The sequence below is a fragment of the Acomys minous genome (assembly GCF_964271855.1).
Source record: "Acomys minous genome assembly, chromosome: 11".
Classification (NCBI taxonomy): Eukaryota; Metazoa; Chordata; class Mammalia; order Rodentia; family Muridae; genus Acomys; species Acomys minous.
The window spans coordinates 83,285,889-83,303,595 of NC_140492.1; the positions used below are offsets into that span (position 1 = coordinate 83,285,889).

Consider the following 17,707-nt stretch of genomic DNA (forward strand, 5'->3'; position numbering starts at 1 on the left):
GGTGGGACTATGGGTTTAAGGAGAGCAACACTGAAGTCACGCGCAGTGGCACAGGCTAGGAAGAAGAGCTAGGAATTCAAGGTTACCCTCAGCTATGGCCAGTTTTAGGCTAGCCTGAGCTGTACAGGACCTCGTACTCAATAAGCAAATAACTATAGCAAGACTAATTATATTTAAGATTTATTTCCACAGAAGTTCATATAAATACTCATATTAGTATCTTGTGCATAAAAGCTTATTTTCTTATCTTTCCACAACACACACATGGAATTTACATGAGAGATATATGTTCCTAAAGAAGTGTGTGTACATATATATATGCATATATATGTGTTGTACTCTCTCTCTCTATGTGTGTGTGTGTTTAACTTAGTTTTTTTTGTCTTCTAAAACAACTCTGTATGTGTATGTATATATATATACATTATATACATACAGAGACAGAGACAAATTTCGCCTCTGCGCCTATTCTTCTATGGTAACATTTAATAAACACTGAAAAGGTTATTAACATATAAATGGCTGAAGCCTCACAATAAGCTGTTGCAGATTAATTTTTGTACCTTGTATATAAAACCAAATTTTACGGTATCTGGTAAAATGCTTTGCTTATTAAATCTCATTAAAGATTTTTAATGAGAAAATTAAACAAGTGAAGATGCACGTATTTTGAATATCATTTTGTTTGGTTTTGATAATTATGATTTGAAAAAGCTGTAAATGTTCTCCCATATATGTAAACATGTGTATACGTGTGTGCATATACTTTAAAAGCTTTGCTACAAAAGGAGTTTTAGAAAAACTGATAACTTTAATCAAACTCTTTTTAACTGGAACATGAGTTAATTAGTGAAAACTTAAAGATATTAAATACAAAACATGAATTTAATGAATACTTATTAAATAATAAACATAGACCTTGTGAGTTAATGTACACTGAACTATTTTGATTCGGACAATTTGGTGCTGTATTATTTAGTGTTCCCTGTCTCTGTGTTGCTCTCCTTCTGTCTGTCTGTCTGTCTGTGGGCCTGTCTGTCTGCCTGCCTGCCTGCCTGTTTGTCTTACTCCTTCTCACAGGGTATATAAAAAATACATTTCCAGAATTAGTAACTAGGGCTGGGAAAATTTTAATTGATTCCCTTTAAAGCACACAATAACTAAATATATAAATAAGATTATTTAGAATATATATATTCTAGAATATATATATGAATAAAGACTGTGTCTAAAGCAATTAGCTATATTACTACATAGACATACTTTCCAAGTATCTACACAAGAAAATCAGATACATGCTTTGTTAACTGTTTTAGTTATCATAGGTCAGAATTATGGCTTTATATATTCTTTTTTTTTTTACTTTATTAATTTATTCTTGCCACATCTCAATGGTTATCCCATCCCTTGTATCCTCCCATTCTTCCCTCCCTCCCATTTTCCCCTTATTCCCCTCCCCTATGACTGTTCCTGAGGGGGATTACCTCCCCCTGTATATGTTCATAGGGTATCAAGTCTCTTCTTGGTAACCTGCTATCCTTCCTCTGAGTGCCACCAGGTCTCCCCCTCCAGGGGACATGGTCAAAGTTGAGGCACCAGAGTATGTGAGAAAGTAATATCCCACTCTCCACTCTACTGTGGAGAGTGTTCTGTCCATTGTCTAGATCTGGGTAGGGGTTTAACAGGCTTTACATATTCTATAAACACAAATTCATTAGTTTATTACTACATCTCCATATAAGTGTTAGTATGTTAGTAAAATATAAAGGAGAAATGCCATGTGGTTTAGGCTGTATTGGCTATTTGAACTCCACAAATTTCATCCAAACAAAGATTGCTTCCATGCTGTTGTATAATACTCAATTACTAATTGTTTCACTAGGATCACTGAGCAGATTTACAGCATCACAGTTAATTTGCAATCACATATGATACCAATTCTGCCTATCACTGTATGTTCTTCATCATTCATTCCAGATGCAAATCTGAGAATTGTTCCCATGTGTCCTTGCTCCACTTTTTCTTCCTCTTAGTATTTATTGCATTAAAAGAACTGCAGGGCTTTTTGAGGCTTGATAATTCAGTATTTCCTGGGTATGTCATTTTTATCTTGGTAGTTATCAGTGTTGTCTTCAATACTTTTGAAGTCTTGTCAAATTAAATCAATGGCAAAGGAAAGCCATGGCTAATTTTAGCATTTCCCTTCCTGTTGTTACACTCCAGAACTTTCTGCTAAGGAATAAAGAGTCTGTCTGTCTGTTTCTTCACAGTTAGGCTGTGGAGAAATTAAGGCACAGGATATAAATGTTCAAGCATAAGTTTAAGTGTTTCTAGTCTATTCTACCAATTTAAGAATACATTCTTCAGAGAAACTCTACTTCAAAATTAAAACAACACATTTCGAATTAAGCTGGAACCTCTGAAAGAAGAGAAACAGAATGCAGCGACAATACAAGACTCTCATGTCTTTTGTGATCGAAGCAGATTGCTCTACAGCGATTTAACTTGACTCTAATGATCACAAAACTGAGCCAAATGAGCACAGAAGCAAAGTCAGATCTCCATTTACCTCTATTGTATATGGATATTGCAAACAATCACAGTGTAAATTATACTTCTTCAACTAATCCATGATCTGGTAAACCAATTGAAAGCAGGTCTTATGTGACCATACACCATAAGAAGCATAATTTTTATGAATTCATTCTATAGATATTCTCTAAGCAAAAATACTGCTTATATAAAAAAAACCTACCCTCAACCATAATTAAAGACTATAAAATAAATTGCAGAAAAAAAACCTATATTGTAGCATAGAAAAGTGTACAGTTGAACACTGCAAAAGTAAAGATTTCTAAACATAAATATATACATACAGTCACATACAAAAGTATATACAATCACAAGGAGACACATGTGTGCTTGTTTATAGATTTATAAATGTTTGTCTACTCATGGAGTATTTGCGGAGGCATACAGGAAACCATTAGCAGTGTTTACCTTCAGGCATGGCATTTGGGATAAAGCAAAAAAAAAAAAAAAACAATGGCAAATACACAAAATAGCAGGAAATAGATGTACTACTGATTTGACATCATTCTGAAGTGCTTTTGTTTTGTAACATTAGTATATGCTATCTCAAAACAAAAGAAAACTAAAACAACTAGCCAGCAGCATGGAGGAAAAACATCCCAACATTTTAAGTTCCCACTGTCACTCTAACTTATAGTAAACATGACCCCGGTGTCTTAAGGAAGTAGGAAATGATTTCAGTGGTCACACTGAGTGATCTTACAAACAGAAGGGCAGGCCAGTTATCCTTGACCGAGTAGGGAATTTGTAAGTTGTTTGTTTCAAAGCCAAATAAGCAAACTTTGCTGTTTCTGCACTCCCACCATGTGCTATGGTGCCTTGGGCTGAGCAGGCTTGCACTTTAACAGGTCACAGAGGCTTTGCAACTGGTGTGCTCCTCCGTTGAAAATCACCCTTCTTTCCACATATCAAACATATTCCCCCTTTCAAAAAAAAAATATAAATTGAACTGAAAAAGCAGACCATCCAGCATACTTCCAGACCTCTGCGTATTTTACCCACCTCACCAGCACTCCAAGTGAATGTGCGGAGTGCATGCTCTGGGCTGGGCACAGAGCCAACTTCCTGAAATGGTTAATTAGGTTCATATTTTCAGTTTGCAAAGGTGGTGTGGATCTGTAACCTGATCTAACAGACAGGCTCGGAGAAGTTTTATAACTTGTTTATCAATAAGAGGTTTCGCCTGGCAGTCTAAAGGGAATCTCACTCTACCATAGGGTGTTGGAAATAGGTGACAGAAAAGTAAAACGAGGATGTGATACAAATAAAAAAAAAATCAACAGTTCGTTATTTTAAAATGTTTAAGGGTATTTTATTATCTCTTCTTTGTGTGCATATTAGTGTGTGTATTGTGAGGGTGCACAGGTCCACGATGCCCTGGAGTTGGTCTCTCATTCCAAGCATGTGGGTTCCAGTGGTCGGACTTCGGTTTGATCTTGACAGCAAGGATTTTGCCCACTGAGCCATCTCTCTGGCCCACACTGATAATTCTGGTGCTCTTAATCCAGTGATCAAAAATTAATGATTAACTCACTGTCATTAGGTTACCCACATATAATATCCAATTCCTTCCTGCACTGCAAAAAAAAAAAAATTATGAAGGCTAACATTCTTTCAAGATCTTTTTCTTAATTTTCATTTATTTTATGTGTGCCAGTGCTTTGCCTGTATGTCTGTCTGTGTACCCCACAAGTGCTTTTCCAAGTTTTGACTCAGGATTGGACTAATACTAGTTCATTTCGCTACACAATGCTCTTAAAAATAGACCTAGGCTTTTAAACTATGGCTTGAGCACACAGCATTTTATAAATGGAAAGTACAAGTTGGTAAAAAAAAAAAAAAGACAACCTCGGGCTATAAAATGACTTATTAGAAGGAGCCTTACCTAAAATGCAGAAGTTATTAGATTTTCCCCCTGCGGTCACACCACAAACCATGAAGGCTGTGTGGTGTACCATGTGAAATGAATTTATTCCACTGCCTCTTGCAACCATTTTCCTAAATCAGGAGCCACACCGTGATTAGTCTACTGCTTAAGCATCAAGCCACAATCGAATTTCTTTGCTGACCAGAAACGAAGGAAGACGTGGAATAAGCCAATCCCCATTGCCTTTGGCTGAATCTTATATAGCATCTTGCTTAATACCTCCCAAAGGAGGGGCTCCACTTGAAATACACGTGAACGTCATCTCTCTGTTTGAATGTACTTTGGCGATGTGATTCACGATGCTCCTGGAAACAGTCTCTCCAACTCGGAGTGTATGATTGGCTGTGAACATTCTTAACTTGAACGGAATTTTCATTGGGTAGTAGTTGGTTCATTTTCTCTGGTTCTGACAAACGCAGATGCCTGGTCCAGGCTTTCTCTCCTGCAGTACGTCTCCTGGTATTGCACATAGATTGCCTTCTGATTTCCTCACATGCTAGGATGTGAACGGTGAACATGGTTCTCATGTCCCTGGGATGACAGTGCATTATGGACCACGACGCAGGCACAGTGGCCTTCGTACCGTTACATGTAACCCAGGTCTGTGTGGTATTCTGCTTGTGCTTCACGTTTCCCCTGAGTTTATGTTAAAGTGAAATTTCAGCCCTCTATATTATGTTTAATCAGCGATATCGTTCTGGTAGGATGCAATCTGTACCTGCAGGGTCTCTGTACGGCTTCTACCTTGAATCTTTAGGCGAGCAGCTTCCTGTTGTACCTACGCTCTTATCTCCGTATTTCTTCACATCTGATAAAGCAGCTTCCTGTGCTTTCATCTAAGTCCTTAATCAGAAACTCACAATATGTCAGGGGCAGGGACAGAGGAGACCTTCAGCACAGCACCGCAGAATCAGTCCAGCCAGAGAGGAACAACCTGCACTGCCATGCATTAAAACTTTCAGCTACAAATGTATTCTAATTTCAGGAAATATTTCAGTTTTATGTTCATGGCTTAGATTTATTTATTTTTTAAACCTGTTGACAGAGATATTAGAGAAAATGGCATATTTTCCATGACTGGAGGTGCTGAAAGCCTTAGAAAGCACTAATGCTAAGAGTCATAAATTACCATCTCCATATGCAAAGGTGTACACAGAGGAGGACAAGGTTAGAGTCCTACTTCAGGACACCCCTCCCCCGGCTCCCCTCCCCACCCCGGGTCACTCTACATCACTGGCACTTCTGCTGTTGTTAGCAATTGGAAACTTCGCCTCCTCTTCAGTGCTCCCAGTGTCAGGACCGGAGGCCACTGTCCATCAGAAACTCATGGGAACACAGGCTTCCATCGCCTGCACGCCTGATGACCGGCACCTACATCCTAACAAAAGGCACCAACAAAAACGAAATCCCCAACACTGTTTACTTTGTTGCTACAGACACTTCTCTATTTAGTAGGATCCTTCTCCGCTCCTTCTGGTTCAGCTAACACTAGTAACCGGCTTTCCCTAACCACTCTTCCAACCTACCACAAATAGAGGCATCTTTCTAAAATCTAAATCTAATTGCATCCATCCCTTTCTTCAAACAAATTTCTATGATGTTGCAGAGAAAACAATTCAAGTTCTTATTCTACAGGACTCATATTTCATGATGCTTTTTCTGTTTTCAGTCTTACTAGATTTGCCTCATTTTTTCAAACATTGCTGTCTGGTGCATGGCTCCTAGAGATATCATATTCACACTCTGGGACTGCTGTGGTGGTGACGCGGGGTTATTTCTACTTCAGTACAGAGAATCTCAGGTACTCAGACCCCCTCACCCGGGGTCACTGGAAAGGAATGGTGGTGAGCAGTGAAGGAGCTACCAACCTGGATGAGCATCCAGCTAAACTGGCAAAGATACAGGTAATGTGCCACTGCAGCCACGGCGGAGCAGCTCTCCTCGCTCAGCTGGGGACTTGTGTACGCAGATGCCAGGAACACAATCTGCAAGAAACAGGCAGTTCTATTTTAAGTCACGCTAAGGTAAAACGAAGACCATCCAGAGACCAAGCCACGTTCTCATCTGCGTGTGTAAGGGACTGAGTCAAAGGTGGAGTTGACCGGCTGCCAGACTCACAGAATAAGTCAACCTCCTCATGGGGCAAATGTGGGAACGTGTGTGTTTCTAAGAACCAATAAGTGACAGAGCATTATGTTCTGTGTTGCTCTAAGGCTCTCAAGAGTGAAGTCTCAAAGTAAACCACATTCTTGTCACTACTAAACCAAAAGCAAAGCCTTGAAAACTGTTTATGCCAGCTACGTGGGGAAGAAGAACCACTGTGGAAAGGCCATTCCTGGCTAGACAGACAAGGAAATAAGAAGAATCCTTGACTTCATCTCATGTGCAACCTCTTGCCAGGTAGCAACACGTGGAACAAATGGGTTTCAAGCATACTTAAATTTTCAAGCCTTAAAATTACCTGAACGGTGATGGGGTTCATTATCATCTTCAAGCCTGTGTCCAAGAGTCACCCTTACATCAATGATGACTGTTTCCACACTATTTCTCTCTCCCCCCCTACAATACACTTGAATGTTAACTCTTTTTGTAAAGAGTCCTCATCACCATCCACATACTGTGAAATCATCATCATTCTTCATGATCATCATCATCATTCTTCATGATCATCATCATCATGATCATCATCACCACCACCATCTCACTCACTGGAATATAATCTGTACAAGGATAGAAATTTTTGCTCTTTTGATTTTTTGCTGAAGTTCAAACACCAACTATCTGGCACCTGATAGAACTCAATGAACACTTGTTGAATAAATTATCAAATCAAGTAGAATACCACTTTGTAGTCTTCCAATACAAGACTACTACATCAAATTATATAATGAAAACTTCAGTTAGCGAAAGAAAGGTTGGAGCCAGCAACATAACACTATAACGTCTGAGCAAATAAACTCAGCTTAATTTCCTCACCAGTAAGAGCAGTAAGTTGGCAAAAAGTAAATGCAGACCTTTTCTACCTTAAGATTCCTAACTTAGGGGGCTGGAGAGATGGCTCAGAGGTTAAGAGCACTGCTTGTTCTTCCAAAGACCCTGAGTTCAATTCCCAGCAACCACATGGTGGCTCACAACCATCTACAGTGAGGTCTGGTGCCCTCTTCTGGTGTACATTCAGGCAAAATACTGTATACTTAATAAATAAATAAATCTTAAAAAAAAAAAAAAAGATCCCTAACTTAGCCAGGCAGTGGTGGAGCACACTTTTAATCCCAGCACTCGGGAGGCAGAGGCAGGTGGAGGTGGATCCCTGTGAGTTCGAGGCCAACCTGGTCTACAAACTGAGTCCAGGACAGACTACACAGAGAAACCCTGTCTTGAAAAACAAACAAACAAACAAACAAACACACAAAAAGACTACTTAATTTTACAAAAAGAAACTTAATTTTCTGTTTATTCACTCCTGGCCTAGCTATTTTCAATGTGCACCGTTAAAACCAGCAAATGCTAACCTTTAAAGTAGGAACTGTATACTCACTGTTTAGTAGGTTTCTTAATAACCTAATAAAAAGGAGCACAACCCACCCCCAAATAAGCAACAGACTTGCATTTCCAGAACACAGCGCACAGTATCTTTTGGGTCATTACAACTTGTCCTTGGAGCGTGTTTAGATTTTCCTAAACTTCAGCTCTTGTGTAACTTCTGAATTATAAAATATACACCATATAAATATAACCTCCTGAATGCCACAGATAATCACTGAACACCTTCGAGGGACTAAGCACCATGGCTTGGCTTTAAAAACTCCTCAGAGGCGGAAGTCTGTGTGAGCTCTACCCTGCACCTCACAGACTCATTGTGACAATTTGTCTTTGTTTTGAAGCACAGTGGCACCTCTTTCCATAGGAGCACCGCCAACAATGACAGACTTCTCAATTTTGGACTCTGTGAGATGAACTGTGTAGAAATTTGATAGTTTTGTCACACCCGACCTGAATAGTTTGTTGTGAAAATTAATCATGCAAATTGTTAACTGAGAACGTATATTTAAATTTAAGCATTCTGTGAAACTGTAGATGGTATGCTAATTTAAATCTGTTTTCCTAAAGCTGCTCTTAGAATCAAATCACTGCAGGCTATTGTTTAAAACATCCTCTGCTTCCAGAAGATAGTTTTTAACACCCCAAATTTCATTTGTAGGGTGTGCCATCTTCTTTTTTTTTAGATTTGAATCTTTCGAAGTTGTAAGAACACCATTACGATTCTGTGAACTATAAAAGCTGTTTCGATCTGCTTTTTGGATATTGAGGATTACTTCTCCCTTGTGTGACGTAAAATTAGTGAGCGAGACAAAATGATCCACCTCAACCTTTGACAAAGATGGGCTAAGAGTACGTCAGGCGCTTACGTGTCATGAGAACCGGCCTACCTACCCCAGATAATTTATTTAAACATTGAAACAGGACAATGTAAAATCAAACGTGATCCTCACGCATGCCTAGCTCACAGAACCCGAGACTACATTACTTGAGAACAGACGGGCTCTTAGCGGTGTTCTTTCCATGGTACCAGGATGAAGATGATTTTCATAGCTACACTTTGAGACCAATTCAGTTGGACACAGTAAGAGCAAAAGGAGGGATTCTTCAAAGGTTTCTAGTCATCTGTATGCTGAGCCTTGCTGTGCCTGCCCCTCTCAGAGCACTGTGCTGAGCAAGAAGGATTGTTGCCAGGCCAGCCATCCTGTGTGCCCACACAGAAAAGTTACCTATGAATGATGTGAAGCTATATTGATTTTACCTCAATTTAATAAACAACAAAAGCAAGTCCTATGTGATACTTAACACGTTTGCAGATCATTGGAATCTCAGAGTCTGGTGTTAATATTTTAAGGCCAACAGTCTTTCTAGAACGAAATGATGCTGTCTACAAGACTGGACCAGGTAGAAGCCTCATCCCAAACTGCTGAGATTCAACTGATTCTCAGTCTGTATTAATTCGTGGCTCACCGCAGGCTCCTAAAAGGCAACCGAAAATGATGCCAATGGCACCTGCAACGCTGTTCTCGTCTTCTCACTTATAACATATGTACCTCATAACAGAAGATAAATAATACAGGCTCCCTGGAAGACTATCTGACCTACCATTGATTTAAAAGGAAATAAAGTTATCTTCTCCTTCTGGTGGATGACAGCTCTACTGTGCCAAAGAGGGGAATAGAGATGTATGTGTCTCTGTTTCCTGCTAAATAAAATCTAATAATAAATGTTGAGCTTCCTGTTTATCTCAATTCTTATTACTTCTTGGGACACAGGCTCCTCCTCCCCCTCCCCCTCCCGCAGTGCTGTGGAGATTTTTTTCCTCTGGTCTCATTCTTCAAATGAGTCCTCTACTCCTCAGCTGTCCCAAACCTGCTCAGTTTTGATGGGGTGGGTCAGCTCCACCTGCCTACACTACTCTTGCTGGCTTTCTAGACTCTTCCATTTTAAAAAGGAGGACACTGGTATTCGACAAGCCAAGGGTAGTTCTTTACTTGCAGTAGGCTGCCTAGGGTGGAAAGCAGTTATGTGCGTAATGTAGTAAGAATGTGGCAAGTGTTTATAACAGAACTGACCAAGTCTGAGGGGAAAGGGAGAATGGTTAGCTGTGTAGGTAAGTCAAGCAGACGTACATCCTGTCTGCTTCCTCCACATTTCTCTTCAAATGCACTCCCCCCCCGCCCCCCACCAGTGCAACACTTTACTCTGTTTTCTAAACATATTTCCTTTGTTCTTCTTTAGTGGAGCTAGAATTTCTTTCTCATCTTTCCCAGGCATAGCTGAATTGTCAGCTTTGTCATCAACTCATGCCTATTTATTTCAACCTAGCAAACATTGTGTATGCCAGACAAAGGCCTGGCCACTAACTTACAAATTCTAGTTTGCATTCATCAAGTGAGCAAATGTGTGTGGATTCACAACAGGGACATATGCTCAACCATGTTCATAGCTGCCTTATTCATAATAGCCAGAACATGGAAACAACCTACGTGTCCCTCAGTAGAAGAATAGATAAAGAAACTGTGGTACATCTACACGATGGAATACTACTCAGCTATTAAAAACAAGGAATTTCCAAAATTTGTGGACAAATGGATTGAACTAGAAATTGTCATAATGAGTGAGTTCACACAGAAGCAAAAAGAGCTAAATGATATATACTCACTTATATCGAGACACTAGTCCAAGGTGTACGTCCCTATGAAAAACTGTACCTACCAGGAAAGTGGGTAAGAGGGGAGGACATCCTACTGAGACTTTAGGTGTGAGAAGCCTGGGAGAATGAGGAAATAGAAGGATCCAGCGGGTCCTAGAAAACTACAGGCGAGTCTGGGCCCTGGGGTCCTTCGTAAACTATCGCAAGAGCCAAGGAAAATATAGGCAGTAAACCTCGAACCCCTACCCAGACTAGCCGATGGACAGCACATTCTCCACTGTTGAGTGAAGGAGATCTGACTTTCACACAAACTCTGGTGCCCTATATTTGACCATGTCCCTTGGATGGAGACGTCTGGTGGCACTCAGAGGAAGGATAATAGGTCACCAAGGAGAGACTTGATACCGATGAGCATATACAGGGGGAGGAGGTCCCCCTCAGTCACAGTCATAGGGGAGGGGAGTAGGGGGGAAGTGGGAGGAAGGGAGAATGGGAAGATACAAGGGATGGCCTAACAACTGAGATGTAATATGAATAAATTAATTTTAAAAATCCACAAAAAACAAACAAACAAAAAAACAAAAAAACAAAAAACAAAAAACAAACTCTAGTTTGCTGTACTCCTTTAAACATTCAGAATTTTAGACGCACCAAGATAGAAAAGATGTTTTCTTTATGGCTGCCAAATTCAAGGAGCCAAAACATTATGAATGTAACATTTATATAATTCCTGATTGTCATGTCATTTTTCTTGCTGTATGTTGTTTACTGTACATATAAAAACAAGTTAATTAATTTTAAAAAGACTGCTTTTCCACAATATAAAAAAAGAAACCTTTAGTCTCTTTGAAAAGATAGGAGATATATATGCTCCACAAATCTCAATTCTCAGGTGAAGAAAACAGGGATGTCTCAGAATGTTGTCTTTTTAATAAAAAGAGCAAATTCTGGGTCACAGGACACGTACTTAAGATAAGGCTGTGTGATGACATGGGCACATGAGGACAAGCCAAAACCAAAGAGAGAGCCATCAGGCCATGCTCAAACTTGCAGACACCAGAAACTCACCAAACACATTTCTCTTTTAAACCTATACAAAGGCATTTTGTAGTGGCAACCCTAGGGAGACAGGCACGGTATTTGTTCCTTCTTTTTCTCTCTCCTGTAGATACTTGGTTAAGTTGAGATGGTTCCCTCCCACCCTTGCTTTAGAGGGAATGTGCTCTGGGAATAAATATTGAATTTTTTTCTCAAATTCCATTTCTGTGTCAAGATTACCACTACTTTCTATTTTTGTTCGCTAATACGGTAAGTTACCCTGGTATCTGAATACTAAGTCAACCTCACAACTCTGGATAGCTATCCTTTGTGGCAATGCATTGGGCTCTTGACTTCCTAACTGCACTAAGAGGTTCACACTTGCATATGAGAGACTCTGGCTGACAGAACAATCCTTCCGAGGCAGAACAGCTGTATAGTTTTTTCTTCTGACCTGTTGTTGTTGCTGTTACTAACGGACACTTTATAGCAACAGGCCATATAAGTCTCACATATCATTGTTAAAAACCCTTGTCTTGGACACAGTTATCTTTAAAACACACTTGCATGATACAGTTTTCTCTGCCTTTGCCCTCTGATTCATCTTTCTCTAGCACTACTTGTGCATGTGTACAAATTCACACTTCCATCTGGTAGCATTCCTTCTGCCTGAAATATTTCAGTATTTCCCCCATAGTGCGCTGCTACTGGCAATACCTCCTTTTACCTTATATATTTGGCAACATCTTTAACCATCACTTAAACGCTATTATTAAAGCCATAGATTTTTTTTTCTCCTTCTGTTCTTAAACCTGTAACTACACTGTTTCCCTATTTCCACGATTTTTTAAAATGGAAATCAGTTTTAATTTTTACACAGAATTTTTGTTTCTGTGTGTGTAGATTTCCTTTTTTTTTTTTTTTTTTTTTCCTTGTGACCAGCTTTGGGCAATTTTCCATGACAGTCCTTGTATACTTCCTTTGTGTTTCTGCTTGTAAATTACTGGCTGGTTAGAGGGTTCAATATTTCAGAAAGCTTGGAAATTTATTTTCAAATATTTTTCCAGGTTCACTCTCTTGTACTGACTTGTCTAAGACATCAGTAACACACACACATATCAACCCTTGACAGTTTCCCTACAATTCACTGATATTCCCTCAATCTCTTTGATTTTTTATTTCTTCTGGTTTGGGTTTTAGATAATTATATCACTATGCTTTCAACGTCACTAATTTTTCTTTCATTATTTCTAGCCTGTTACAGATTAATGTTTCAACTTAAATTTAGATCACGTCATAACTTTAATTTGTGGGCTTGATTCATTTTAAATATTGTTAAAACATAGAATTCAGCTGTCATTATTTCAGATTCCTCCTTGCCTGCCAATTCCAGCATCAGTTCCCACTCAGGATCATGGAGCGTGCTCTGCTTCCTGATACGTCTGACATCTTTTGATAGTGACGTTTGGATGCCTCTAAAATAATTCACTCAGACTCCTCTGTATAGGCGCTGCAGTTACCATTGGTTGTGAATGGCCGCTGTACTTAACTCAGCGGATGTGCCCCATGACTGAGGCCAGGCACTCTACCCAAGCACTGGAGGATCTGCAGGTCAGTCAGCTTGGCACCATTCTGCCCGATCGCACATGCTTCCCCAGACTCCTCCTAACTGCAAGCTTTGAGTCTGCCAGCGTCTACACTGATGCTTCTTTACGCCAAGACCTGAAAACTGTCAACATGAAGGTTTCCAGGGAAACTGGGCCCACTTTGTTTTGCATATGTCAGTGATCACTGCATTCGCTGACATGTCAAATGCCACACACGTGCTCACTGGCATTAATTTTCTATTTTAGAAGGTAAACTCAGCACTTTGTCTTCCACCTACATTCAAAGCAAAATTATATCAGGTCGTTATTACTTTGGCTTTTGTTCCTAGTTTTTTATATTTTTAACTAAAATAGTGACAATTTTCATGGTGTTCTGATTTGGAAAAAAAATCACTTAAATCAAATTATGTACATACTCATTCCTTGTATATTTTGGCAACTCACATCTTCTGAACTACATAGCTTTTCTTGATCATAAATAGCTTTATATTTCTTCAGTGTTGATTAATAAATAAGTGCCTCCAAATATTCATTTCCACGATAAAACAAATTTTTAAGCAAAAAGCACCTTATATTTTGACCTTTAAACCATACTTTCTTACTTGCCAAAAATCACATATGTCTACAACATCCTGTCCACAAGAAAGCTGCAGGCAACTTTAATATGATGCTAAAAAATGAAGAGGCTGTCCACAGCTGCTACTCTGGTCATCAGACTCAATGCCCGCTGATGTTGGAATATACGGGTGTGACAGCATTACCCTGACACTAATGGATCTGGGTTGCCTCATGTTTAAATTTTTACCAACATTTTCTCTCTGTACATTCACAGCTTTATTAAGAAACGTTCAACAAAAATTTGGAGTTACTCTTTAACTTCTTATGTGATAGGGTGATGAAAAAAAAATAGCTCTCAGGGCTTTCAGGGTTAACCACTCAGAAAGTGCTCAGAGCATGTTCCTGTAAGCAAAGCACCTGGGGGAACTTGTCCCTTTTTTCATTACCTGGTGGTCCCATTGCATGTTTATTACTCTTGTCACTGCTGGACAAGCATCTTCTTCATCTGTAGTTTGGATCTGTCCTATGGAAAAAGTTTAGGTGGCAGGGGTGTTCTGTCAACACCAGACCTTAACTCCTACTATTACCGGCAACATTTTTGCTGAACAATGTGTAGCTGTCTGCACTGATCTCACATGGCTGGTTGTTGTTTTCTTACGTAATCCAGATAACTTTACTTATACTTGGCTACCCCTACTGTGCTGTTCGGGTCAGAGATGCAGAATTTATTCATGCCTTTCTTCCTCCTTCCCAACTTTGCTTCCTTTCTTCCTTCTTTTCTAAAAATAAATCTCATGTTACGGCATTTTAAACCTGGGCTGCTTTAGGGAAGGTGTGGGCAGATTAAGGAGCTTTAAAGACCCTGAAACATTAAACTGAACAGGGCTCTGAGTGTGTCAGGTGTGTCAGGGAGCTACTTTATGTGATGCTGCAATTTTTGGTAGCTGATAAACAACAAAAATACATCTGAACGGGTATTGATGAAGGTTATTTGCTTATGGTTGCCACAGTAAAAATGCATCACAAGAGCCAATCGACATAGTAACGGCTTTCAAGTGCACATTCGGCTCATCCCTGTTTCTGAATCTTCGCCCCTGCATCCCTGCCTGAGAACAAAAAGAGGGCAGTGGCCTCCTACTCATGCTTTCACTGTGAGGACATTAGGCAAGTCACTTGTTTTCTTACCGCACATGACAACAGAATGTACGAATGCACACAATAAATGAATCCATAGCAAGAACTGAGTGCCAGAAGCAGGTAGACACCGGGGTTTTCCTTTAGTTAGTATAAAGCCAGATAAACATGGTTGACTTAGTATATGGCTTAAAATAAGTCAGCCAGTCAGATGTTGCCACTACTCACTGAGCTGCTTAGTTTGCCCATATTTCTTCCATGGCTCATCTTTGGTATGACATATTTAAAGGTGATGTTTACAAAGCTTCACTACCGAGCTTACAAAAAAACAAAAAACAAAAAACCCAAACGTCTTTCCCAATTTATGGAGGTATTTTCCCAAGGTCTTATTTCTTCTTTTATCTTTAAGAAACTATTTTCTCTTTAGAAAAATAAAAGGATTTTTATGAGTCATTCATTAACTTCAAAAAGACCAAGGCTAGGTTTCTGTATCTGGGACACAGCCAAACAAGTGCTAACTTATTTTTATCCACAGAAGTAACAGTAATGTATTGGGTAGTGTTATGTGCTATATGCCCTATGACAATTACCAGTCCTTATCCTTTAATGACCTATGCAATTTAGATGCCCTTTATTTTGCATAAAAAACTAAGGCTTAATGATGTAAATAAAGTTGTTACAGACCTAAGACACAATGACCCCAGAATTTGAGCCACATATTTTGACTTAAAGCCTGTCCTCCCAGTCATGTCTAGACTTAAAATAGCCCCTTAACACAACGCTAGCCTGCACTCAGCATCACGGAGACCACACACTTATTGTTTGTACGGGAGGCTCTCAGGAAAAAAAATCCTCTCATCAGAAGAAAACGCACATTGCAGTCGGGTGAAATGATGATCAAGATGGTTTTAATAACACAAAGATCCAGCAGACATCCACATATAATCTTTATTTCTCACATCTCCATTTCTTTGTTATGTAATTACTGGCTTTAGAACATCTGTAGGAGCAACCGTTTTCTGTATCTGGAGATTACACCATAAAACTCTTCAGACAGACACAAGACACTGGGTTCTGTGATAGTTTGCATGGCCGTGGTCCTCATAGGCTCCTATATCTGAACACTTGGTCTGCGGTTGGTGGAACTGTTTGGGAAGGATTAGGAGGCGTGGCCTTGTTGGAGGAGGCGTGTCACTGGGGGTTGGGATTTGAGGTTTCAAAAGGCCAGGCCATTCCCAGTTATGTTCTCTTTTTTTTCCTCAGTACGTGAGCTCTCAGCTGCTGCTCCACTGCTGCACTTGCCTGCCTGCTGCCATGTCCTCTGCAATGGTCATAGACTCCAACCCTTTGGGGCCCCGAGACATCAAATTAAATGCTTCCTTTTGTAAATTACCTTAGTCATGGTGGTTAGTCACTGCAACAGAGAAAAATTACTGAGCACTTTCCATATGAGACTGAGCCATTATTCAGAGAACTCACACATACACACACACACACACACACACACACACACACACACACACACAAACACACACACACACACACACACACACACACACACACACACACACACAATCTTGTTGTTGTTGAATGACCAACCTGAAATAAAACTGTGTTCATTTTCCATTTCACTTGTATGCCTATACATGTATGTATATACTTTGAAATCTCTTAAATATAACTCAATCAAAAATGTAGAAGTCAGTTAAAGATTACATGAACATGTATTTGAAATATATAAGGAGGAATTGTCATATTATGATTTGTTGATTGAAAATGAAAAGATTTTGTTCAACTTCTCATGGATTCCTTGGACTTAAAAGGAAATGGAATTGGGTAGAATTTCAAAGAAGCTGGAGAATTCTAATAAAATTTGATATACTCTAACTTTAGTGTCCTTTAACTCAAAGGCCAGAACTAACCTTAATGTAAACACACCAAAGTTTATGCTTCCCCTGCCGGGCAATGCAAAGACCAGTACTTCCTTTCTAAAGAGAATGGCTTATATGTTTAAATAAATAAAATATATTTTTTCCGGCTCTGTAATTTCAAGGATGTGATTGTTTAAACTTTTGTTTTCATTTTCCTTCTCTTTCTATTTATTTTTAAACTATAACCCAGAATGCCAAACTGTTACATCAAATAGAGTTGACAAAGAAGGCAACAAACATCAAAGATTATTTTTGTGGCACAACTGTTTATGTGAGAATAAATTTTCAAGCACAAATGTATTACAGTACTCTATAAAGGGATCAAATTGAGATAAATTAGCTAAATGTATACATACATATGCACATATGTAATTTGAATATAAGAGCAACTTTTTCTTAGAATCTTTGAAATTCTTTTCCATCTATATACATGCACACACACATTTAATGATTTATTTACTTGTGTGTATGTATGTATACATGTGCCACTGAGTACCTGTGGAACTCAGAGATGTGTTGTGACACACATGCACCTGTACACAAATGCACAAAAGAAGTAAATGTAATAATAAATAAGCATTTATTTACATTTAAACATCTTAGAAGATAAGAGTAAGCCTAAAATTTTGAACTGCTGTCTGTCACAGTAAACATGACCACTTTATTAAAACAGGTGTCGTTATTTATATGAAAATGGTAAGGTCATCCAAAGAAGGTAAGTAAC

The 17,707-nt window shown here is 39.1% G+C and overlaps 1 protein-coding gene across 1 annotated transcript in view; it reads right to left on the bottom strand.

The window, feature by feature from the left end:
• Positions 1–17,707, bottom strand: part of ADGRV1 (adhesion G protein-coupled receptor V1) — a 517,649-nt gene that overhangs the window by 155,493 nt on the left and 344,449 nt on the right. The window contains exon 85 of the mRNA XM_084801946.1: positions 6,388–6,504. Within this exon, the coding sequence (XP_084658072.1) occupies positions 6,388–6,504 (117 nt within the window). The remainder of the gene's footprint in view (positions 1–6,387; positions 6,505–17,707) is intronic.